At 55.5% G+C, this 23,944-nt stretch overlaps 3 protein-coding genes across 3 annotated transcripts in view; all 3 read right to left on the reverse strand.

Moving 5' to 3' along the window:
• Positions 1 to 10,708, reverse strand: PRSS8 (serine protease 8). Its single transcript, XM_030970504.1, has 7 exons — positions 10,500 to 10,708; positions 7,725 to 7,757; positions 6,661 to 6,823; positions 4,907 to 5,244; positions 4,169 to 4,344; positions 1,256 to 1,487; positions 1 to 38 (listed from the first exon to the last, which is right to left on the reverse strand). Exons 1-7 carry the CDS (start codon positions 10,594 to 10,596, stop codon positions 1 to 3), a joined length of 1,077 nt encoding a protein of 358 aa, XP_030826364.1. The 5' UTR covers positions 10,597 to 10,708.
• A 914-nt stretch (positions 10,709 to 11,622) lies between these two features.
• Positions 11,623 to 14,902, reverse strand: LOC115916769 (H/ACA ribonucleoprotein complex subunit GAR1-like). Its single transcript, XM_030970508.1, has 4 exons — positions 14,889 to 14,902; positions 14,147 to 14,316; positions 12,817 to 12,948; positions 11,623 to 11,773 (listed from the first exon to the last, which is right to left on the reverse strand). The coding sequence occupies exons 1-4, from the start codon at positions 14,898 to 14,900 to the stop codon at positions 11,734 to 11,736; spliced, it is 354 nt and encodes a 117-aa protein (XP_030826368.1). The 5' UTR covers positions 14,901 to 14,902; the 3' UTR covers positions 11,623 to 11,733.
• Positions 14,903 to 17,213: 2,311 nt separating this feature from the next.
• LOC115916766 (RNA-binding protein FUS-like) overlaps positions 17,214 to 23,944 on the reverse strand; it is a 31,085-nt gene continuing 24,354 nt past the window's right edge. Inside the window, exons 9-11 of the mRNA XM_030970505.1 lie at positions 23,370 to 23,476; positions 19,752 to 19,881; positions 17,214 to 17,593 (exon numbers count right to left, since the gene is read on the reverse strand). Of these exons, the coding sequence (XP_030826365.1) occupies positions 17,229 to 17,593; positions 19,752 to 19,881; positions 23,370 to 23,476 (602 nt within the window). The 3' untranslated portion in view covers positions 17,214 to 17,228. The remainder of the gene's footprint in view (positions 17,594 to 19,751; positions 19,882 to 23,369; positions 23,477 to 23,944) is intronic.

Raw genomic sequence — 23,944 nt, forward strand, 5'->3', positions numbered from 1 at the left:
CTAAATTTGGGGTTTCACCCCAAAATAAGGACCAGGACCTAAAATTTGGGCATTTTCACCCCAAACCCAACCCAGAACCCCCAAAATCCGGGGTTTTCACCCCAAAATCAGGACCAGGACCCCAAAATCTGCGGTTTTGACCCCAAAACCCAACCCAGGACCCCAAAATGTGCGTTTCTCAGCCCAAGGCCCAGAGCAGGACCCCAAATGTGCAGTTTTCACCCCAAAACCCAGCCCCAGACCCCAAATTTTGCTTTTTCAGCCCAAGACCCAGAGCAGGACCCCAGAGTTTGTCCTTTTGACCCCAAATCTTGTTGTTTTGACCCCAAAATCTGCGTTTTTCAGCCCGAAGCCCAGAGCAGGACCCCAAATCTGCATTTTTAGCCCAAAACCCAGCCCAAGACCCCAAAATCCGTGTTTTTCAGCCCAAGGCCCAGAGCAGGACCCCACATTTTGTCGTTTTGACCCCAAATTTTTTCATTTTGACCCCAAATTTTGCATTTTTCAGCCCAAAGCCCAGACCAGGACCCCACATTTTGTCGTTTTGACCCCAAATCCGCGTTTCTCACCCCAAAGCCCAGAGCAGGACCCCAAATCCGCGTTTCTCACCCCAAAGCCCAGAGCAGGACCCCAAATTTCGGCATTTTGACCCCACATTTTGTCGTTTTGACCCCAAATTTCGGGATTTTGACCCCAAATCCGCGTTTCTCACCCCAAGGCCCAGAGCAGGACCCCAAATTTTGGCATTTTGACCCCAAATCCGTGTTTCTCACCCCAAAGCCCAGAGCAGGACCCCAAATTTCGGCATTTTGACCCCACATTTTGTCGTTTTGACCCCAAATCCACGTTTCTCACCCCAAGGCCCAGAGCAGGACCCCACATTTTGTCGTTTTGCCCCAATTTTGTCTTTTACCCCAAACCAAGCACCCACATTTCTCACCCCAAGGCCCAGAGCAGGACCCCACATTTTGTCGTTTTGACCCCACATTTTGTCGTTTTGACCCCAAATCCGCGTTTCTCACCCCAAAGCCCAGAGCAGGACCCCAAATTTTGGCATTTTGACCCCAAATCCGCGTTTCTCACCCCAAGGCCCAGAGCAGGGCGCCCCCCAGCGCCCCCAGCAGCAGCAGCCCCGCGCCCCGCCGGGCCCCCCCGTGTCCCCGGCGGGGACAGCGCGCCCACCCGGGGAGGTCCCCGAGCTCGCAGGGACCCCCGGCGGGGACACTGGGGACACTGGGGACATTGGGGACACCACCGGGGACATTGGGGACACCACCGGGGACACCACCGGGGACACCACCGGGGACATCCGGGGCGTGGCGCGGGGCCAGCTCGGGCACCAGGGACAGGATCCAGGGCAGGTGAGGGGACACCCCCGTGTAGACCCCCGGGCGGCCCGGCAGCCCGCAGGCGTCGCCCCAACTCACCACGCCCGCCAGGTGCCAGGTGCCAGCCAGGCGGCAGGTGAGGGGGCCGCCGGAGTCACCCTGGGGACAGAGGGGGGACATTGGGGACATTGGAGACATTGGGGACATTGAGGGGATTGGGGACACTGGGGACATTGGGGACACTGAGGGATTGGGGACATTGAGGGGATTGGGGACACAGGGACCCCGCCAGGTGCCAGCCAGGCGGCAGGTGAGGGGGCCGCCGGAGTCACCCTGCGGACAGAGGGGACATTGGGGACACTGGGGGACATTGGGGACATTGAGGGGATTGGGGACACTGGGGGGACATTGGGGACACTGAGGGGATTGGGGACATTGAGGGGATTGGGGACACAGGGACCCCGCCAGGTGCCAGCCAGGCGGCAGGTGAGGGGGCCGCCGGAGTCACCCTGCGGACAGAGGGGACATTGGGGACATTGGAGACATTGGGGACATTGAGGGGATTGGGGACACTGGGGGGACATTGGGGACACTGAGGGGATTGGGGACATTGAGGGGATTGGGGACACAGGGACCCCGCCAGGTGCCAGCCAGGCGGCAGGTGAGGGGGCCGCCGGAGTCACCCTGGGGACAGAGGGGGGACATTGGGGACACTGAGGGGACACTGGGGGGACACTGGGGACACTGAGGGGACATTGGGGACATTGGGGGTTTGGGGACACTGGGGACATTGAGAGGACATTGAGGGGACACAGGGACCCCGCCAGGTGCCACCAAGGCAGCAGGTGAGGGGGCCGCCGGAGTCACCCTGCGGGCAGGGAGGGGACATTGGGGACACTGGGGGGACGTTGGGACACTGAGGGGATTGGGGACATTGGGGACATGGAGGGGATTGAGGACACAGAGGGGATGTTGGGGACACTGAGGGGATTGGGGACATTGGGGGGACATTGGGGACATGGGGGGATTTGGGGACACTGAGGAGATTGGGGACACTGAGGAGATTGGGGACACTGAGGGGATTGGGGACGTTGGGGACATTGGGGGACATTGGGGACATTGAGGGGATTTGGGACATTGGGGGGACATTGGGGACATGGGGGATTTGGGGACACTGAGGGGATTGGGGACACTGAGGGGATTGGGGACACTGGGGGCACTGATGGGACATTGGGGACACTGATGGGACATTGAGGGGATTGGGGACATTGGGGACATTGTGAGGATGAGGAGGGACATGGGAGGGGGGGACTCAGAGGTGACACAGAGGGACCTTGGGGACGGGCGGGGACACGGGGAGGTGACAGCGGTGGCACAGGGGAGGTGACAGCGGTGATGGAGGTGGCACAGGGGAGGTGACAGAAGTGATGGAGGTGACACCAGCACAGGGAGGACACAAGGGGAGGTGACACCGACACAGGGGTGGCACAGGGGAGGTGACAGAGGGAGGTGACAGCAGCCCGGGGGAGGTGACAGCGGCGCAGGGGGAGGTGACACTGACACGGGTGGCACAGAGGGAGGTGACAGCGACACAGGAGTGGCCCAGGGGAGGTGACACTGACACGGGGGAGGTGACAGCGGCCCAGGGGAGGTGACACCGACACAGGAGTGGCACAGGGGGAGATGCCCGCGGTGACAGAGGGAGGTGACACTGGCCCAGGGGAGGTGACACCGACACAGGAGTGGCACAGGGGAGGTGACAGCGGCGCAGGGGGAGGTGACAGCGGCCCAGGGGAGGTGACACTGACACGGGTGGCACAGAGGGAGGTGACAGCGGCCCAGGGGAGGTGACACCGACACAGGAGTGGCACAGGGGAGGTGACAGCGGCACAGGGGAGGTGACAGCGGCACAGGGGAGGTGACAGCGGCCCAGGGGAGGTGACACCGACACAGGGGTGGCACAGGGGAGGTGACACCGACACAGGAGTGGCCCAGGGGAGGTGACAGAGGGAGGTGACAGCAGCCCGGGGGAGGTGACAGCGGCCCAGGGGAGGTGACACCGACACAGGAGTGGCCCAGGGGAGGTGACAGCAGCACAGGGGAGGTGACAGCGGCGCAGGGGGAGGTGACACCGACACGGGGAGGACACAAAGGAGGTGACACCGACACAGGGGTGGCACAGAGGGAGGTGACACCGACACAGGGGTGGCACAGGGAAGGTGACAGTGACACAGGAGTGGCACAGGGGAGGTGACAGTGACACAGGAGTGGCACAGGGGAGGTGACAGCGGCGGGGAGGTGACAGCAGCCCAGGGGAGGTGACACCGACACAGGGAGGACACAAAGGAGGTGACACCGACACAGGGGTGGCACAGGGGAGGTGACAGCGACACAGGGGTGGCACAGGGAAGGTGACAGCGACACAGGAGTGGCACAGGGGAGGTGACAGCGGCCCAGGGGAGGTGACAGCAGCACAGGGGAGGTGACAGCAGCCCAGGGGAGGTGACACCGACACAGGGGTGGCACAGGGGGAGGTGACACCGACACAGGAGTGGCCCAGGGGAGGTGACAGCAGCACAGGGGAGGTGACAGCGGCCCAGGGGAGGTGACACCGACACAGGAGTGGCCCAGGGGAGGTGACAGCAGCACAGGGGAGGTGACAGCGGCCCAGGGGAGGTGACAGCGACACAGGGGTGGCACAGGGGAGGTGACAGCGACACAGGGGTGGCACAGGGAAGGTGACAGCGACACAGGAGTGGCACAGGGGAGGTGACAGCGACACAGGAGTGGCACAGGGGAGGTGACAGCGGCGCAGGAGTGGCCCAGGTGCCCCCACGCACCTGGCAGGCGTCGCGCTGTCCCTGCGGCAGGCCCGCGCAGATGGTGTCCCCCGCGGGTGTCCCCAGCGCGTCCCCCGGCGCCGGCGCTGTCCCCAAGGCGTACAGGCAGCGGCAGTGGCGCTGGCTCAGCAGCGGCACCTCCAGCTGCTGCAGCGTCTTGGGGGGCGGCAGCGGCACTGCGGGGTCACCGCGGGGTCACCGCGGGGTCACCCGGCCTGCCCTGTGGCCCCAACCCTGCCCTGCTGTCCCCAATCCCCCCACAGTGTCCCCAGTGCCACCCACCGGCCACCCGGATGTGTCCCCCATGATGTCCCCAATGTCCCCAGTGTCCCCAGTGCCACCCACCGGCCGTGCGGACGTGTCCCCAGTGATGTCCCCAATGATGTCCCCAATGTCCCCAATGATGTCCCCAGTGTCCCCAGTGCCACCCACCGGCCATCCGGACGTGTCCCCAGTGATGTCCCCAGTGATGTCCCCAGTGATGTCCCCAGTGATGTCCCCAGTGCCACCCACCGGCCGTCCGGACGTGTCCCCAGTGATGTCCCCAATGTCCCCAATGATGTCCCCAATGTCCCCAGTGCCACCCACCGGCCGTCCGGACGTGTCCCCAATGTCCCCAGTGATGTCCCCAATGATGTCCCCAGTGCCACCCACCGGCCGTCCGGACGTGTCCCCAATGTCCCCAGTGATGTCCCCCATGTCCCCAATGATGTCCCCAGTGTCCCCAGTGCCACCCACCGGCCGTCCGGACGTGTCCCCACCCGGTGACGGTGCAGTTCATGCCGGGGTCAAAGGTCACTCCGGCCGCGGGGATGCACACGGGCCGTACCAAGCGCGAGGGGCTGGCGGGGGGGTCCAGCCGGGCCAGCGCCAGGTCCCCCGCGATGACGTCACCCCCGGTGACGTCACCGCCCTGCCGCCGCCGCCGCCGCCGCCGCTGGGGGTCGCTGTCGCGATAGTCGCGATAGGCCGGGTGGCGCGCGACCGAGGCCACGCCCCTGACCTGGGCGTCGTGGGGGGGGGACAGGAGCTGCAGCACCCCCAGCGTGACCCGGTACTCGGGGAGGGGGTTCTCCCTACGGGGAATTTGGGGTCAGGAACCGGGATTTTGGGGTTTTGGGGTCAGGAATTGGGGATTTGGGGGAATTTGGGGTCAGGAATTGGGGATTTGGGGGGTCCTGAAAGGGTCACCCGGTACTCGGGGAGGGGGTTCTCCCTACGGGGAATTTGGGGTCAGGAACCGGGATTTTGGGGTTTTGGGGTCAGGAATTGGGGATTTGGGGGAATTTGGGGTCAGGAATTGGGGATTTGGGGGGGGCCCTGAAAGGGTAACCCGGTACTCGGGGAGGGGGTTCTCCCTACTGGGAATTTGGGGTCAGGAACCGGGATTTTGGGGTTTGGGGTCAGGAATTGGGATTTTGGGGTTTGGGGTCAGGAATTGGGATTTTGGGGGAATTTGGGGTCAGGAATTGGGGATTTGGGGGGTCCTGAAAGGGTCACCCGGTATTCGGGGAGGGGGTTCTCCCTATGGGGAATTTGGGGTCAGGAACGGGAAATTTGGGGTTTTGGGGTCAGGAATTGGGGTTTTGGGGAGGTTTTGGGGTCAGGAATTGGGAATTTGGGGGAGTTTGGGGGGTTTGAGGTCAGGAATTGGGGTTTTGGGGTTTGGAGTCAGGAATTGGGGTTTTGGGGGAATTTGGGAGAGTTTGGGGTCAGGAATTGGGGATTTTGGGGGTTTGGGGGTTTGGGGTCAGGAATTGGGGATTTGGGGGTTTAGGGGGGATTTGAGGGGGTTTTAGGGGATTTTGGGAGGGGTTTGGGGGTCAGGAAGTGGGATTTGGGGGAATTTGGGGTCAGGAATTGGGGATTTGGGGGAATTTGGGGGAATTTGGGGTCAGGAATTGGGGATTTGGGGGGTCCTGAAAGGGTCACCCGGTATTCGGGGAGGGGTTCTCCCTATGGGGAATTTGGGGTCAGGAACGGGAAATTTGGGGTTTGGGGTCAGGAATTGGGGTTTTGGGTCTATTTCAGTGTAAATCCTGGGTTATTTTTGGGTCTATTTCAGGGTAAATCCCAGGGTATTTTGGGGTATATTTTGGGTTGTTTTGGGGTAAACCCCGGGCTATATTTTGGGTTATTTTGGGGGATATTTTGGGGTATATTTTGGGTTATTTTGGGGTAAACCCCGGGCTATATTTTGGGTTATTTTGGGGGATATTTAGGGGTATATTTTGGGTTGTTTTGGGGTAAACCCCGGGCTATATTTTGGGTTGTTTTGGGGTAAATCCCGGGCTATATTTTGGGTTATTTTGGGGGCTATTTTGGGGTATATTTTGGGTTGCTTTGGGGTAAACCCCGGGCTATATTTTGGGTTATTTTGGGGGATATTTTGGGGTATATTTTGGGTTGTTTTGGGGTAAATCCCAGGGTATTCTGGGGTAAACCCCGGGCTATATTTGGGTTAAACTGGGGGTTTTTGCAGCATTACTCACGGCGGGAAGCAGTGCGCAGCCGTGAGCACCCAGGCGGGGGCGATCAGGGCGCCCCCGCAGACGTGGCGCCCCCTGAAGGCCACGCTGACCGTCCAGGGCCACTGCCCCTCCTGCGCCCCCGCGCCGCCCACCACGCGCCGGTGCACCGGGGTCCCGCACGGCACTGCGGGGGTTAAACGGCACCGCGTTGGGGGGGGGGGGGGCAGGGAACGGCCCCCAGACCCAAATCGGGGCACACCCCCAGAATGGGACCCGTCCCCCTAAAGGGAATCCCCCATGGGATTGTGGGAATGGCCAAAAATGGGAACCCCCCGCAAAAATGGGACATTCCCAAAATATGGGAACCCCCCAAAAAATGGGACATTCCCAAAATATGGGAACCCCCCAAAAAAATGGGACATTCCCAAAATATGGGACCTCCCCAAAATGGGATCACTCCCCTCAAGGGACCCCCCAAAAACGGGACCTTCCCAAAATATGGGACCCCCCCCCAAAAAATGAGACATTCCCAAAATATGGGACCCCCCCCTAAAAATGGGACCTTCCTAAAACATGGGACCCCCCCCAAAAATGGGATATTCCCAAAATATGGGACCCCCCCAAAATGGGATCACTCCCCTCAAGGGACCCCCCCCAAAAATGGGACCTTCCCAAAATATGGAACCCCCCCAAAAATGGGACCACTCCCCTCAAGGGACCTCCCCCCCCAAAATAGAACATTCCCAAAATATGGGACCCCCCAAAAACGGGACCTTCCCAAAATATGGGACCCCCCCCCAAAAATGGGACATTCCCAAAATATGGGACCCCCCCCCCAAAAATGGGACATTCCCAAAATATGGAACCCCCCCCCAAAAATGGGACATCCCCAAAATATGGGACACCCCCAAAATGGGACATTCCCAAAATATGGGACCCCCCCAAAATGGGACCACTCTCCTCAAGGGACCCCCCAAAATGGGACATTCCCAAAATATGGGGCCCCCAAACAATGAAACCCCCAAAAATAGGACCCGTCCCCTTAAGGGACCCCAGAATTCGGGATCCCCCCCTTTCCCCCTCACCTGTGTCATCTTCTGCTGCCACCCCCCGGTGACCTGCGAGGGACAGAGGGGCTGATGACGTCAGAGACCCTTCTTGGGGACCCCCCTGTAGGGTGATGACCTCAAGCCCCGCTTTGGGGACATCCCTGGAGGGTCAGACCCCCATTTAGGGACCCTCATGACGGTGATGACGTCACAACCCCCATTTAGGGACCCCCTGTAGGCTGATGACCTCAGCCCCCCCTTTTGGGGCCCCCCCGAGCGCCCTGGCCGGACAGCAGGGACACCCCGACATCCGGGATGGCAGCGGGGCATCCGGGGCGAGCCGGAAAAACCGGCCCCAGGAATGTGTGCTGCGGGGCCAGGGGGGCGTGACCCCCCCGTGCCCTGCCCGTGTCACCTGCCCGGGACACCTGTGTTCCCTCTGACCCCTGCATGTCCCCTCTGACCCTCCCCAATGTCCCCCTCTGACCCCCCCGTGCCCTGCCCGTGTCACCTGCCCGGGACACCTGTGTTCCCTCTGACCCTTGCATGTCCCCTCTGACCCTCCCCAATGTCCCCTCTGACCCCCCCTTGTGTCCCCTCTGACCCCTCCATGTCCCCTCTGACCCCTCCCCAATGTCCCCTCTGACCCCTCAATGACCCCCCCCATGTCCCCTCTGACCCCTCCCCAATGTCCCCTCTGACCCCTCCTTGTGTCCCCTCTGACCCCTCCATGTCCCCTCTGACCCCTCCCCAATGTCCCCTCTGACCCCTCAATGACCACCCCTTGTGTCCCCTCTGACCCCTCCCCAATGTCCCCTCTGACCCCCCATGTCCCCTCTGACCCCCCCAATGTCCCCTCTGACCCCTCCTTGTGTCCCCTCTGACCCCTCCCCAATGTCCCCTCTGATCCCCCATGTCCCCTCTGACCCCTCAATGACCCCCTTGTGTCCCCTCTGACCCCCCCAATGTCCCCTCTGATCCCCCCTTGTGTCCCCTCAGACCCCCCCCTTGTGTCCCCTCTGACCCCTCCCCAATGTCCCTCTGACCCCCCCCTTGTGTCCCCTCAGACCCCCCAATGTTCCCCCCCCAAATCCTCACAGACCCCTCAAAACTGCGTCTTCAAAATTATCCTTTTCACTCTTTAAATTTTGTCTCTTCCGATCCCCTCGGTTCCCCAAATTCTGTGTCCCCCTCAGACCATCTAAATCGCATCAGAACCGCCCCAAATCCGTTCAAATTGCCCCAAAATCCACTCGGAAAAGCTGAAATCCCCTCAGAACAGCGCCAAAAAACCCGCAAATCCTCCTAGATTCCCAAAAAAAACCTTAGAACCCCCAAAAACTCCCAAATCCTCCTCAGAGTTCCTCTAATTCTGTCATAACCCCCCCAAAACCCCCTCAAATCTCCCCCAAAACTTCTCAAATCCCCTCAGAACCCCCCAAAACCCCTCAAATCCCCCCAAAATCCTAAATTCCCTCACACTCCTCTCCCCGACTCCCCCTCCCTGATCCTCCCTGCCCAAAATCCCCTCAGAAAACCCAAAATCTCCTCAGATTCTTTTCCCGCCTTTCTTGTCCCCTCGGAACAGCCCCAAATCCCCTCAGAAAAATCCAAAATCCCCTCGGAAAACCGCAAATCCCCTCGGATTCCCCTCAAATCCCCTCGCGGTTCCCCTCAAAATCTCCTCGAATTTTCGCCCCGAATTCCCTCCCGATCCCCCTCAAATCCCCCCAAGATTCCCCCGAAATCCCCTCAGACCCCCCTAAACCTCCTCGGACCCCCAAATCCCCTCAAAACAGCCCCAAAAGCCCCTGAGATCTCCCAAAATCTCCTCACGATTCCCCCAAAATCCCCTCACGGTTCTCCCTCACGATTCCCCCCCACAAATCCTCCTCAGGATTCCCGCCCGAAATCTCCGAACGTTTCTCCCCCAAAACCCCCAAAATCCCCTCACAATTCCCTCCAAAAACCCCTCAAATCCCCACGGGACACCCCTAAACATCCTCAGGACCCTCTCAAATCCCCTCAAACTCCCCCAAATCCCTTCGGGCACCCCAAATTCCCTCAGACACCCCAAATTCCCTCACGATTCCCGCCAAAATCGCCTCAGGATCCCCCGTTAAAATCTCCTCATGTTTCTGTCCCAAAATCGCCCAAATCCCCACATGGCCCCCCAAATCCCCTCAAACTCCCCCAAATCCCCTCAGACACCCCCAAATCCCCTCACGATTCCCGGCAAAATCCCCTCACGCTTCCCCGTTGAAATCCCCTCACGATTTTCTCCAAAACCACTTCAAATCCCCACAAGACCCCTCCAAACCTTCTCAGGAACTCCCAAATCCCCTCGGATTCCCCCAAAATCCCTTCACACACCCCCAAATCTTCTCAGGACCCTCCTAAATCCCCTCAAACTCCCCCAAATCCCCTCAGACACCCCCAATCCCCTCAGACTCTCCTTAATCCCTCACGATTCCCGCCAAAATCCCCTCACGGTTCTCTGCCAAAAATCCCCTCACGATTCTCTCCCAAATCCCCCCAAACGCCTCAGTACTCCCCGCAAATCCCTCAGGATCTCCCTAAAATTTCTTTGAACTCCCCAAATCCCCTAAGACTCCCCGCAACCCCCTCAGACACCCCCAATCCCCCTCAGACGCCCTCAGTCCCCTCAGACTCTCCCAAAATCCCCTCACGATTCTCTGCCGAAAATCCCCTCACGATTCCCTCCCAAATCCCCTCAATACCCCCTCAAAACCCCCCCAAATCCCTCAGGACCCCCCAAATCCCCTCAGACTGCTCCAAATCGCCTCTCACCGCCCGCCGGCAGCAGCAGCAGCAGCGGCAGCAGCAGCGGCAGCAGCGCCGGCCCCGCTCCGGGCCCCGCTCTCGGCTCCCGCCGCCGCCTCCTCATCGCTCCTGGGCCGCTGTGGCCGCCGGCACCTTCCGGCCCCACCGTGTCCCCTCACCTGAAGGCGGCCACGCCCCGTGTGTACCTGTCCGGAATCTGCCGCCACACCCCTCCCCTGGGCCGCCGGCACGCCCCTGCCACCTGGACAGGCACTTCCTGCCCTCCCGCACCTGCGCTAAGGACGCGGTTCCCGTACCTGAAGGGGCTCGGCCGCCCCTCTCACCTGAGCGCGGTCACGGCCCCGTTCGGTTTGGAAGTCGCTGCTCCCACACACCTGAGCAGGTACCCGAGGTCTTGCCGCCTGTACGGGCACCTGCGGCCCCTCATGGCCGCGTCCCCACAGCGTTCCCGCCGTGACGAAACCACGCCCCTCAATGTCCATTTATGGTTAAACCACGCCCCTTAAACAAGATAGGCGCCCATAAACCACGCCCATATCCATTTATGGCCAAGCCACGCCCCTTCAACTAAATACACCATCACACCACGCCCCTTAAACGAAACACGCAAACCACGCCCATATCCATTTATGGTCAAACCACGCCCATTTAAATAGGCTAACCTAACACCCGAGAAATACATGCATGGATAAACCACGCCCATTATGTTAATTAACCTCTTAAACCACCACTCCTGAACATACAGATGTGTGCAAACCACGCCCCACAGACCATTTATGGTAATTCCACGCCCTTAGTGCTAATTAACGACAGCTCACACCCTGTTTAAAGGGTGAGCAAACCACGCCCCGCACTCCTGGTATGGTAATGCCACGCCCATTATGCAGATTAACCCCCTGGTACTTCCCACCCTGCCCCCTTAAAGGGCCCCGTCCTAATTAAGGTCCACACCCTCCATGACGTCAGGGCCTAACGATCTCGTTAATGAGCTCGCTAATGAACCCCGCGGCCGGAAGTGCCTCATTAAGGCATTAATGACCTCACAGCACGGCCACGCCCCCCTCCCATCCCCATCCAATCAGAAGAGGCCCCGAATCCTTCCCCCAAAATCCCTTTATTGGGGGGGAGGGGCGGGTTAAAAGCGGGGGGGAGGAGCCCGCGGGGGGAGGGGCGCGGGGGGGGGTGGGGAGGGGCGGCAAATACAAAACGGGGGGTGGGGGAGGGGCGGTGGGGGAGGGGCTCAGTACGGCCGCTCGCGTCGGTCCTGCCGGTGGTCGCCCCTGCGGACAGACGGACGGACAGCGAGTTTTGGGTTAATTGATCAGTGATTAACGGTAATTACCGAGATTAATCACGGCCCGGGATTCCCTTAACCCACCGAACAACCTCAGAACCCCCAAATCTCCCGGCTTTACCCCGAAATTCCCAAACCCCTGCGGGTTCTGCCCCAAAATTCCCATTGTTTCCCCCCAGAAAATCTCATTAACTTCCCCAAATATAGTGGTTTTCCCCCAAAATCCCCCAATTCGCCCAAAATTATGCCAAAATCCTTGTTTTCCACCAAAATCTCACAGTATCCCACATAATTTCCCTAAAATTCCTTGGGTTTCCCCCCCAAATCCCCATGTTATTCCCTGAATTGCCCCAAAATCCCCATTTTTCCTCCCAAAATCCCTGTTCCCCCTTAAGATTTACCCAAAATCTCCATTTTCCCCTCAAATCCATTTTTTCCTCCAAAATCCCTGTTTTTTCCCCCAAATCCCCCTGGATTTGCCCCAAATCCCTGGTTTTTCCCCCCAAACCCCCCTGAATTACTCCAAAATCCCATTTTCCCCCCTGAAATCTCCTTTTTTTTCCCCCAAAATCCCCATTTTTCCCTAAAATCCCCATTTTTCCTCCCTAAACCACCCCTGCATTTGCCCAAAATCCAAATTTTTCCCCCTAAATCCTCCTGGGTTTACCCCAAATCCCCATTCCCCCCACCCCCCAAATCCCTTTTCCCTAAAATCCCTGTTTTTCCTCCCCAAATCCCCTTTTTTCCCCCAGAATCTCCATTTCCCCCCAAATTCCCCATTTCCCCCCAAAACAACCCCAATTTTCCCCCAAACCCCCCATTTTTCCCCCAAACCCCCGTTTTTCCCCCAAACCCCCAATTTTTCCCCCAAACCCCCAATTTTTCCCCCAAACCCCCATTTTTCCCCCAAACCCCCAATTTTTCCCCCAAACCCCCGTTTTTCCCACCCGAACTCCCGGTGTGATCCCCAAACCCGCACATTTTCCCATTTTTCCCAAAATCGCCGTTTCTGGCCCCGGTCTCTCTCACCTGCTGTCCATCTTGCCGGGCCCGAAGCCGCCCCGGTCGCCCCCTCGGCCGCCCCTGAAGCCGCCGATGCCGCCGCGCCCCGGTCGGTCAAAGCCCCCGCGGCCGCCGCGGCCGACTCCTCGAACCCTCCACCTGTGCGACAGGTAACAGGTGTGAACAGGTGAGATACAGGTGTGTAACTGTGTGTACAGGTGTGCACAGGTGTGTAACTGTGTGCACAGGTGTGTAACTGTGTGTACAGGCGTGTAACTGTGTGCACAGGTGTGTACAGGTGTGCCCAACCGCCCGCAAAGCCCCGCGCCACCTCAACCTACTGTGATAACAGGCCGGGTGGGTACGGTGTGTACAGGTCTGACAGTTAGATTTTTCAGGTTATAATGTATTTTGGGTGAAGCCTTTTGGGTTATTTGCTTTTTGGTGTGTAGGTGATTTGTTATCCTTACCCATTGTTTCAGGTGTTTTGGTCCCCAGGTGTAATTTAGGTGTAATTTGGGTGTATCTAGGTGTATTTTGGGTGTGTTCACGTGTAATTTGGCTGTTCCATCCTTACCCATGTCATTCAGGTGTATTTTGGGTGTAATTTGGGTGTATTCAGGTGTAATTTGGGTGTGTTCAGGTGCATTTTGGGTGGGTTCAGGTGTATTTTACACATTCCATCCTTACCCATGTGGTTCAGGTGTATTTCGGGTGTATTCAGGTGTATTTCGGGTGTGAACAGGTGAGATACAGGTGTGTAACTGTGTGCACAGGTGAGATACAGGTGTGTAACTGTGTGTACAGGTGAGATACAGGCGTGTAACGTGTGTACAGGTGTATTTTGTGTGTTCCATCCTTACCCATGTGGTTCAGGTGTAATTTAGGTGTATTCAGGTGTGTTCAGGTGTAATTTGGGTGTATTTGGGTGCATTTTGGCTGTTCCATCCTTACCCATGTGGTTCAGGTGCATTTCGGGTGTGTTCAGGTGTGTTCGGTGTATTTCCTTGGTGTATTTGTGTCCTCTTACCTGTGGCGATTTGGTGTATCTAGGGTGTTCAGGTGGCTGGCTGTTCCATCCTTACCATATGGTTCAGGTGTATTCCGGGTGTATTCAGGTGTATTCAGGTGTGTTCAGGTGTATTTGGGTGTTCTTGGTGGGTGTATAGTGTATTTGGTGTGTTCAGGTGTATTTCGGGTGTATTTTGGTGCATTTTGGCTGTTCCATCCTTACCCATGTGGTTCAGGTGTATTTCGGGTGTGTTCAGGTGTATTTCGGGTGTGTTCAGGTGTATTTCAGGTGTGTTCAGGTGTATTTCGGGTGTATTTTGGTGCATTTTGGCTGTTCCATCCTTACCCATGTGGTTTCCTCCTCCTCCTCCTCCTCCTCCGCGGCCGCCGCCCCCCCCGGGGTACTTGCCGGCCCCGCCCCCGGCCAGGTGAGGCCCCCCGGGCCCCCCCTCGGGCTTGGGCGCCTTGCACTGGTTGCACTCGTTCCGCCACGAGAAGTTCATGTTCTCGCACGCCCTGTGACGTCAGCGGTGACATCATCAGTGACGTCACAGCGACGCCAATGACGTCATACACACAGCACGTCCCGTCCCAGTTCATCCCAGTTTCCCCCAGTCCCTTCCCAGTTCGTCCCAGTATATCCCAGTATAAACGTCACTCACGGGTTGGGGCATTCCCAGTCCCCCCAGTATAACCCAGTATAACCCAGTCCCTCCCAGTATAACCCAGTATATCCCAGTGTAACCAGTATATCCCAGTCCCTCCCAGTCCCTCCCAGTATAACCCAGTATAACCAGTATAACCCAGTGTAACCCAGTCCCTACCAGTCTATCCCAGTATAACCCAGTTTAACCCATTATAACCAGTCTATCCCAGTCGACCCCAGTCCATCCCAGTCTATCCCAGTATAACCAGTATAAATGTCACTCATGGGTTGGGGCATTTCCAGTCCCCCCAGTATAACCCAGTATAACTAGTATACCCCAGTACACCCCAGTATAACCAGTATAACCCACTCGGCCGCATCCATACCCAGTCTATCCCAGTATAACCAGTATACCCAGTATAACCCAGTAGACGTCACTCACGGGTTGGGGCATTTCCAGTCTATCCCAGTCTATCCCAGTATAACCAGTCTATCCCAGTATAACCCACTCCTCCCAGTTGCTATCCCATCTATCCCAGCTATCCCAGTATACCATACGTATAACCAGTGCGCTACCAGTCCTCCCAGTTATCCGTCACTCACAGGATCGGGGCACTCCCAGTCTATCCCAGTCTATCCCAGTATAACCAGTCTATCCCAGTATAACCCAGTGTAACCCAGTCTATCCCAGTATACCCAGTATAACCCAGTCTATCCCAGTATACCCAGTATAACCAGTAGGTGTCACTAACGGGTTGGGGCATTTCCAGTCTATCCCAGTCCCTCCCAGTATAACCCAGTATAATCAGTCTATCCCAGTATAACCCAGTCTATCCCAGTATAACCCAGTCTATCCCAGTATAACCCAGTCCCCAGTCCATCCCAGTCCCTTCCAGTCTATCCCAGTATAACCCAGTACAAAGCGTCACTCACGGGTTGGGGCATTTCCAGTCCATCCCAGTCCATCCCAGTATAACCCAGTATAACCCAGTATCCCAGTCCATCCCAGTCCATCCCAGTATACCCAGTATACCCCAGTCCATCCCAGTCCCTCCCAGTATACCCAGTATACCCAGTATAACCGTCACTCACGGGTTGGGGCATTTCCAGTCCCTCCCAGGCCCTCCCACTCTACCCCAGTATACCCAGAGGTGACCCGGGGCTAAGGGGGCTTTGTCGTACACAGCTCACATGCAGTATAACCAGTATACCCAGGCCAGTTGGGTATAAATGCAGGTGCATACCCATGGTGAATGGGGAAAATGGTTAAACTGGGAATTCCAGCCCATGGGGCTGCGGTTAAAATGGTTAAATGGAATGGCGACACTGCGGCCCATGGGGCCTGGAACGGGCAAAACGGCCTTTTGGTTAAAAATGGTACTGGGAATACCCCGCGCCCATGGGGCCTGGAATGGGGCAAAACGCGATTTTGGTTAAAATGGGAAATATGGGAATGGCCGACCCGCCACGGCCCATGGGGCCTGGAACGGGGCAAAAAACGGCGATTTTGGTTAAATTGGGAAATATGGGAATGGCCGATCCCGCCACGGCCCATGGGGCCTGGAACGGGGCAAAAAACGGCGATTTTGGTTAAATTGGGAAATATGGGAATGGCCGATCCCGCCACGGCCCATGGGGCCTGGAACGGGGCAAAAAACGGCAATTTTGGTTAAAAATGGGGAATATGGGAATGGCCGAACCCGCCGCGGCCCATGGGGCCTGGAACGGGGCAAAAAACGGCGATTTTGGTTAAATTGGGAAATATGGGAATGGCCGAACCCGCCGCGGCCCATGGGGCCTGCAACGGGGCAAAAAACGGCGATTTTGGTTAAAATGGGGAATATGGGAATGGCCGAACCCGCCGCGGCCCATGGGGCCTGGAACGGGGCAAAAAACGGCGATTTTGGTTAAATTGGGAAATATGGGAATGGCCGAACCCGCCGCGGCCCATGGGGCCTGGAACGGGGCAAAAAACGGCGATTTTGGTTAAAAATGGTTAAACTGGGAATGGCCGATCCCGCTGCGGCCCATGGGGCCTGAACGGGGCAAAAAACCGCGATTTTGGTTAAAATGGGAAATATGGGAATGGCCTAACCCGCCGCGGCCCATGGGGCCTGGAACGGGGCAAAAAACGGCGATTTTGGTTAAATTGGGAAATATGGGAATGGCCGAACCCCCCGCCGGCCCATGGGGCCTGGAACGGGGCAAAAAACGGCGATTTTGGTTAAAAATGGGAAATATGGGAATGGCCGAACCCGCGCGGCCCATGGGGCCTGGAACGGGGCAAAAAACGGCGATTTTGGTTAAAAATGGTTAAACTGGGAATGGCCGAACCTTTGAGGTTTTTGAGGTACAAAACGGGGATTTTGGGATCACAAGATGAATTTTGGGATGGAAAAGGTGAATTTTGGGGTGAAAAGGGGGGGAATTTTGGGGTGCAAAAGGTGAATTTTGGGATGGAAAAGGTGAAATTTGGGGTTCCAAAGTGAATTTTGGGGTGAAAAGAGGAATTTTGGGCTAGAAAAGGTAGATTTTGGGATAGCAAGGTGAATTTTGGGGTGAAAATGGGGGATTTTGGGATAGAAAAGTGGATTTTGGGGCGCAAAGGGGGAATTTTGGGATGGAAAAGTGAATTTTGGGGTGAAAAGGGGGAATTTTGGGATGGAAAGGTAAATTCCGGGGTACAAACGGTGGATTTTGGGGTGCAAAGGAGAATTTTGGGCTAGAAAAGGTGAATTTTGGGATAGCAAGGTGAATTTTGAAGTGAAAAGGGGATTTTGGGCTAGAAAAGGTGGATTTTGGGATGGAAAAGTGGATTTTGGGGTGCAAAGGTGGATTTTGGGATGGAAAAGTGGATTTTGGGATAGCAAGGTGAATTTTGGGCTAGAAAAGGTGAATTTTGGGATAGCAAGGTGAATTTTGAAGTGAAAAGGGGATTTTGGGCTAGAAAAGGTGGATTTTGGGATGGAAAAGTGGATTTTGGGGTGCAAAGGTGGATTTTGGGATGGAAAAAGTGGATTTTGGTGTGAAAAAGTTGAATTTTGGGCCTCACCTCCCGGCCCCGGCCGCGGCCGACGCCGCCGCGGGTGAAGTCGGCGCGGCGAGTGGCGAACGAAACCTTGATGGGATTCCCCGAGAACTCCTTGCCTGGGAATGGGGGAAAAAAACGGAATTATTGGGGGGAAAAACGGGAATTATTGAGGGAAAATTGGGAATTCATATTGAGGAAAATTGGGAATTAATTGGGGAAAAATGGGAATTATTGAGGGAAATTTGGGAATTAATATTGAAGAAAATTAATTGGGGAAAAAACAGGAATTTATTGGGGAAAAATGGGAATTAATGAGGGAAAATTTGGGAATTAATATTGAGGAAAATTGGGAATTAATGGGGAAAAACCAGGAATTTATTGGGGGAAAAATGGGAATTAATGAGGGAAAATTTGGGAATTAATATTGAGGAAAATTGGGAATTAATTGGGGAAAAAACAGGAATTTATTGGAGGGAAAAATGGGAATTAATGAGGGAAAAATTGGGAAATAATTGGGGAGAAATGGGAATTTATTGGGGGAAAAATGCAAATTATTAGGGAAAAATGGGAATTAATAGGGGGAAAACGGAGAATGAACTGGAGAAAAAATGGGAATTAACTGCGGGGCGAAATAGGAATTAATGAGGGAAAATTAGGAATTAATATTGGGGGGGAAATTGGGAATTGGGGAGAAAACAGGAATTTATTGGGGAAAAACGGGAATTATTGGGCGGAAAATGGGAATTTATTGGGGGTAAAAAACAGGAATTTATGGGGGGAAATGGGAATTAATATTGGGGAAAATTGGGAATTAATTGGGGAAAAACCAGGAATTTATTGGGGGGAAAAATGGGAATAAATGAGGGAAAATTGGGAATTTACACTGGGGGAAAACCGGAATTATTAGGGGGAAAAACAGGAATTCATATTGGGGGAAAAAAAATGAGGATTATTGGGGAAAAGAAGTGGGATTTAATTAGGAAAAAGCCAGGAATTTATTGAGGAAAAATGGGAATTTATGGGGAAAAAATATGAATTATTGGAGGGAAAAATGGGAATTAATAGGGGGATAATGGAGAATGAACTGGGGAAAAAAAATAGGAATTACTGGGGGGAAAATGGGAATAATTTGGGTGAAAAAAGTACAAATTAATTGGGGAAAATAGGAATTAACTGCGGGGGGAAATGGGGAATTTATTGGGGGGAAAATGGGAATTAATGAGGGAAAATTGGGAATTAATATTGGGGGGAAATTGGGAACTGGGGAGAAAACGGGAATTTATTGGGGGTAAAAACCAGGAATTTATTGGGGGGAAATGGGAATTAATATTGGGGAAAACTGGGAATTAATTTGGGAAAAACCAGGAATTTATTGGGGGGAAAATTGGGAATCAATGAGGGAAAAGTTGGGAAATAATTGGGAAAAAAAATGGGAATTTATTGGGGGAAAAATGCAAATTATTAGGGAAAAATGGGAATTAATGAGGGGAAAAAATGAGAATTTACTGGGGAAAATGACAATTGGGGAACGAAACACCAGGAATTTGGGAATTTTGGGATCAGGAGTTTCGGGAATTTGGGAATTTCAGGATCAGGATTTTTGGGAATTTTGGGATCGCGAATTTCAGGATGGGAATTTCAGGATCAGGAATATTGGGAATTTTAGGAATTTGGGAATTTTGCGATCAAGAACTTGGGAATTCTGGGATCAGGAATTTTGGGATCAGGATTTTTGGGAATTTCGGAATTCTGACCGTTGAACCAGTCGATGGCAGCCTGGGCCGAAGGGCAGGTCATCCAAGGACACGGGGAAATTTGAGGTGGGAAATTTCGGGATTTTTGGGAATTCTGGGAATTTCAGGATCAGGATTTTTGGGAATTTCGAGATCAGGAAATTTAGGAAATTTCAGGAATTCTGACCGTCAAACCAGTCGATGGCGGCCTTGGCCGAGGGCGGGTCGTCCAAGGACACGGGAAATTTTGGATGGGAAATTTCGGGAATTTCAGGAACTTTGGGATCAGGATTTTGGGGAATTTCGGGAATTTGGGAATTTTGGGGATTTCAGGATCAGGAATTTCAGGAAATTTCAGGAAATTCAGGAATTTGGGAGTTCTGACCGTCGAACCAGTCGATGTCAGCCTTGGCCGAGGGCGGGTCGTCGAAGGACACGGGGAAATTTGAGGTGGGAAATTTCAGGATTTTGGCATTTTGGGAATTTCGGGAATTTGGGGTTTTGGGGAATTTCGGATGTTTGGGAATTTGGGAGTTCTGACCGTCGAACCAGTCGATGGCGGCCTTGGCCGAGGGCGGGTCGTCGAAGGACACGGTGGCCTCGCCCTTGAGCTTGCCGGTCTCACGGTCGGTGTAGAGATTGATCATGGGCAGGCCCGTCTTCTTGTTGGTCTGGGGACAGAGTGACCAATGAGTGACCCTGAGTGACCACTGACCACTGAGTGACCGCTGACCACTGAGTGACCACTGAGCTACCACCCATTGATCATGGGCTGGCCCGTCTTCTTGTTGGTCTGGGGACAGAGTGACCAATGAGTGACCGCTGAGTGACCACTGACCACTGAGTGACCCTGCGTGACCCCTGAGCTACCACCCATTGATCATGGGCTGGCCCGTCTTCTTGTTGGTCTGGGGACAGAGAGTGACCACTGAGTGACCACTGAGTGACCACTGACCACTGAGCGACCACTGAGTGACCAATGAGTGACCCTGAGTGACCGCTGAGTGACCACTGAGTGACCACTGACCACTGAGTGACCAATGAGTGACCGCTGACCACTGAGTGACCACTGAGCTACCACCCATTGATCATGGGCTGGCCCGTCTTCTTGTTGGTCTGGGGACACAGAGTGACCACTGAGTGACCGCTGACCACTGAGTGACCAATGAGTGACCGCTGACCACTGAGTGACCACTGAGCTACCACCCATTGATCATGGGCTGGCCCGTCTTCTTGTTGGTCTGGGGACAGAGAGTGACCACTGAGTGACCACTGAGTGACCACTGAGTGACCGCTGACCACTGAGTCACCACTGAGTGACCCTGCGTGACCCCTGAGCTACCACCCATTGATCATGGGCTGGCCCGTCTTCTTGTTGGTCTGAGGACAGAGTGACCAATGAGTGACCATGAGTGACCGCTGAGTGACCAATGAGTGACCAATGAGTGACCCTGAGTGACCACTGAGCTACCACCCATTGATCATGGGCTGGCCCGTCTTCTTGTTGGTCTGGGGACAGAGTGACCAATGAGTGACCGCTGAGTGACCACTGAGTGACCACTGAGTGACCAATGAGTGACCAATGAGTGACCGCTGAGTGACCACTGACCACTGAGTGACCACTGAGTGACCACTGAGCGACCACCCATTGATCATGGGCTGGCCCGTCTTCTTGTTGGTCTGGGGACAGAGTGACCAATGAGTGACCCTGAGTGACCACTGAGTGACCACTGAGTGACCAATGAGTGACCGCTGACCACTGAGTGACCACTGACCACTGAGTGACCAATGAGTGACCACTGAGTGACCACTGACCACTGAGTGACCACTGAGCTACCACCCACTGATCATGGGCTGGCCCGTCTTCTTGTTGGTCTGGGGACAGAGAGTGACCAATGAGTGACCGCTGAGTGACCACTGAGTCACCACTGAGTGACCACTGAGTGACCCTGAGTGACCGCTGAGTGACCAATGAGTGACCCTGAGTGACCAATGAGTGACCCTGAGTGACCCCTGAGCTACCACCCATTGATCATGGGCTGGCCCGTCTTCTTGTTAGTCTGGGGACAGAGAGTGACCAATGAGTGACCACTGAGTGACCACTGAGTGACCCTGAGTGACCAATGAGTGACCACTGAGTGACCACTGAGTGACCAATGACCACTGAGTGACCACTGACCACTGAGTGACCACTGAGTGACCCTGCGTGACCCCTGAGCTATCACCCATTGATCATGGGCTGGCCCGTCTTCTTGTTGGTCTGGGGACACAGAGTGACCACTGAGTGACCGCTGAGTGACCACTGAGTGACCACTGACCACTGAGTGACCAATGAGTGACCCTGAGTGACCAGTGGGTGACCACTGAGTGACCGCTGAGTGACCCCTGAGCTATCACCCACTGATCATGGGCTGGCCCGTCTTCTTGTTGGTCTGGGGACAGAGTGACTCTGAGTGACCCTGAGTGACCACTGAGTGACCACTGAGTGACCAATGAGTGACCCTGAGTGACCACTGAGTGACCACTGAGCTACCACCCAGTGATCATGGGCTGGCCCGTCTTCTTGTTGGTCTGGGGACAGAGTGACCAATGAGTGACCGCTGAGTGACCACTGAGTGACCGCTGAGTGACCACTGACCACTGAGTGACCGCTGACCACTGAGTGACCACTGAGTGACCCTGAGTGACCAGTGGGTGACCACTGAGTGACCAATGAGTGACCCTGAGTGACCGCTGAGTGACCACTGAGTGACCCTGAGTGACCGCTGACCACTGAGTGACCAATGAGTGACCACTGAGTGACCACTGAGTGACCCCTGAGCTACTACCCATTGATCATGGGCTGGCCCGTCTTCTTGTTGGTCTGGGGACACAGAGTGACCAATGAGTGACCCTGAGTGACCACTGAGTGACCCTGAGTGACCACTGAGTGACCCCTGAGCTATCACCCGGTGATCATGGGCTGGCCCGTCTTCTTGTTGGTCTGGGGACAGAGTGACCAGTGAGTGACCAGTACCTGACCCCCCCTCACCTGTCTCAGATGTCCCCCACCTGTCCCAGGTGTCCCCAGGTGTATTTGGGTGTCCCAGGTGTCCCCCCAGGTGTATTTGGGCCCCCCCAGGTGTGCCCCAGGTGTACTTTAGGTCCCCCCAGATGCATTTCGGGTCCCCCCAGGTGTATCTCGGGTGCCCCCAGGTGTCCCTCCACCTGTCCCAGGTGTATCTGGGGTGTCCCAGGTGTCCCAAGGTCCCCCCCAGGTGTATTTGGGGTGTCCCCAGGTGTCCCCCAGGTGTGTCCCAGGTGTCCCCCAGGTGTATTTCAGGTATCCCAGGTGTCCCCCCCAGGTGTATTTGGGCCCCCCCAGGTGTCCCCCCAGGTGTGTCCCAGGTGTACTGAGGTGTCCCCAGATGTATTCAGGGTGTCCCCAGGTGTATTTTGGCTGTCCCAGGTGTGTCCCAGGTGTCCCCAGGTGTATTTCAATTCCCCCAGGTGTCCCAGGTGTCCCCCCCAGGTGTATTTGGGGTGTCCCCAGGTGTGTCCCAGGTGTGTCCCAGGTGTCCCAAGGTGTGTCCCCAGGTGTATTTCAGGTGTCCCCAGGTGTATTTGAGGTGTCCCCCAGGTGTCCCCAGGTGTATTTCAGGTATCCCAGGTGTCCCCCCCAGGTGTATTTGGGGTGTCCCCAGGTGTGTCCCAGGTGTGTCCCAGGTGTCCCAAGGTGTGTCCCCAGGTGTATTTCAGGTGTCCCCAGGTGTATTTGAGGTGTCCCCAGGTGTCCCCAGGTGTATTTCAGGTATCCCAGGTGTCCCCCCCAGGTGTATTTGGGGTGTCCCCAGGTGTGTCCCAGGTGTATTTTGGCTGTCCCAGGTGTATCCCAGGTGTCCCCCCAGGTGTCCCCAGGTGTATTTTGGGTATCCCAGGTGTCCCCAGGTGCATTTCGGGTGTCCCCCCACCTGTCCCAGGTGTACTTTAGGTCCCCCCAGGCGCATTTCAGGTGTCCCCAGATGTATTTGGGCCCCCCCAGGTGTCCCCAGGTGCATTTCAGGTATCCCAGGTGTCCCCCCAGGTGTATTTGGGGTGTCCCCAGGTGTCCCCAGGTGTATTTTGGCTGTCCCAGGTGTATTTCAGTTCCCCCCAGGTGTGTCCCCAGGTGTGTCCCCACCTTGATGATGCCGATCTGTTTGAAGTAATCCGCCACCGACTCGATGGTGACGTTCTCGCCCAGCCCCTGCACGAAGATCGTGTTGTTGTCCGAGTTGTCCTGCTCGCCTGTAATTAATGAATCCATTAATTAGCGCTAATTAGCATTATCCACCATTACACACCGACAACAAATGCTAATTAACCCCTGAAACCCCACACAACATGGAAACGGCTCACCCACCCCACCCCACCACTCCCATACCCACTAATTCATTATTAATTACATAATTAATGGAAAAAACTAATTAGCCTTCATTAACCCCACCCCAGGGCTCAGCAATGGCCCCAAAGTTCCTCCCCCGTGTGTTGCTGTCCGAGTTACTCCCCTGCCATTAATTAATTAATAGCATTAATTAGCATTACATTAACCATCCACACGACAACAAACGCTAATTAACCCTTAACCCCACACCACATGACAAGCGCCTAAACCCCACCCCCCCCACCCTTTTTTTTTATTATTTATTTTTTTTTTTTTTTAAACCCACATTAGCATTAATTAATAGGAGAAAAATGCTAATTAGCCCTCGTTAA

The sequence above is a fragment of the Camarhynchus parvulus genome, unplaced genomic scaffold (genome assembly GCF_901933205.1).
Source record: "Camarhynchus parvulus unplaced genomic scaffold, STF_HiC, whole genome shotgun sequence".
Lineage (NCBI taxonomy): Eukaryota > Metazoa > Chordata > Aves > Passeriformes > Thraupidae > Camarhynchus > Camarhynchus parvulus.

Bases quoted from the DNA above. Each gene is read 5' to 3' on its own strand.
- PRSS8 (XM_030970504.1), bottom strand. From the start codon at position 10,596: ATGAGGAGGCGGCGGCGGGAGCCGAGAGCGGGGCCCGGAGCGGGGCCG. The intron at 6,824-7,724 runs GTGAGGGGGAAA...TAACCCCCGCAG, and splicing joins GGCAGCAGAAGATGACACAG to TGCCGTGCGGGACCCCGGTG. The intron at 5,245-6,660 runs GTGAGTAATGCT...AATTCCCCGTAG, and splicing joins GCTGCGCACTGCTTCCCGCC to GGAGAACCCCCTCCCCGAGT.
- LOC115916769 (XM_030970508.1), bottom strand. The intron at 12,949-14,146 runs GTAAGGATGGAA...CCTGTCGCACAG, and splicing joins AGGAGGAGGAAACCACATGG to GTGGAGGGTTCGAGGAGTCG. The intron at 11,774-12,816 runs GTGAGAGAGACC...GTCTGTCCGCAG, and splicing joins CCCGGCAAGATGGACAGCAG to GGGCGACCACCGGCAGGACC.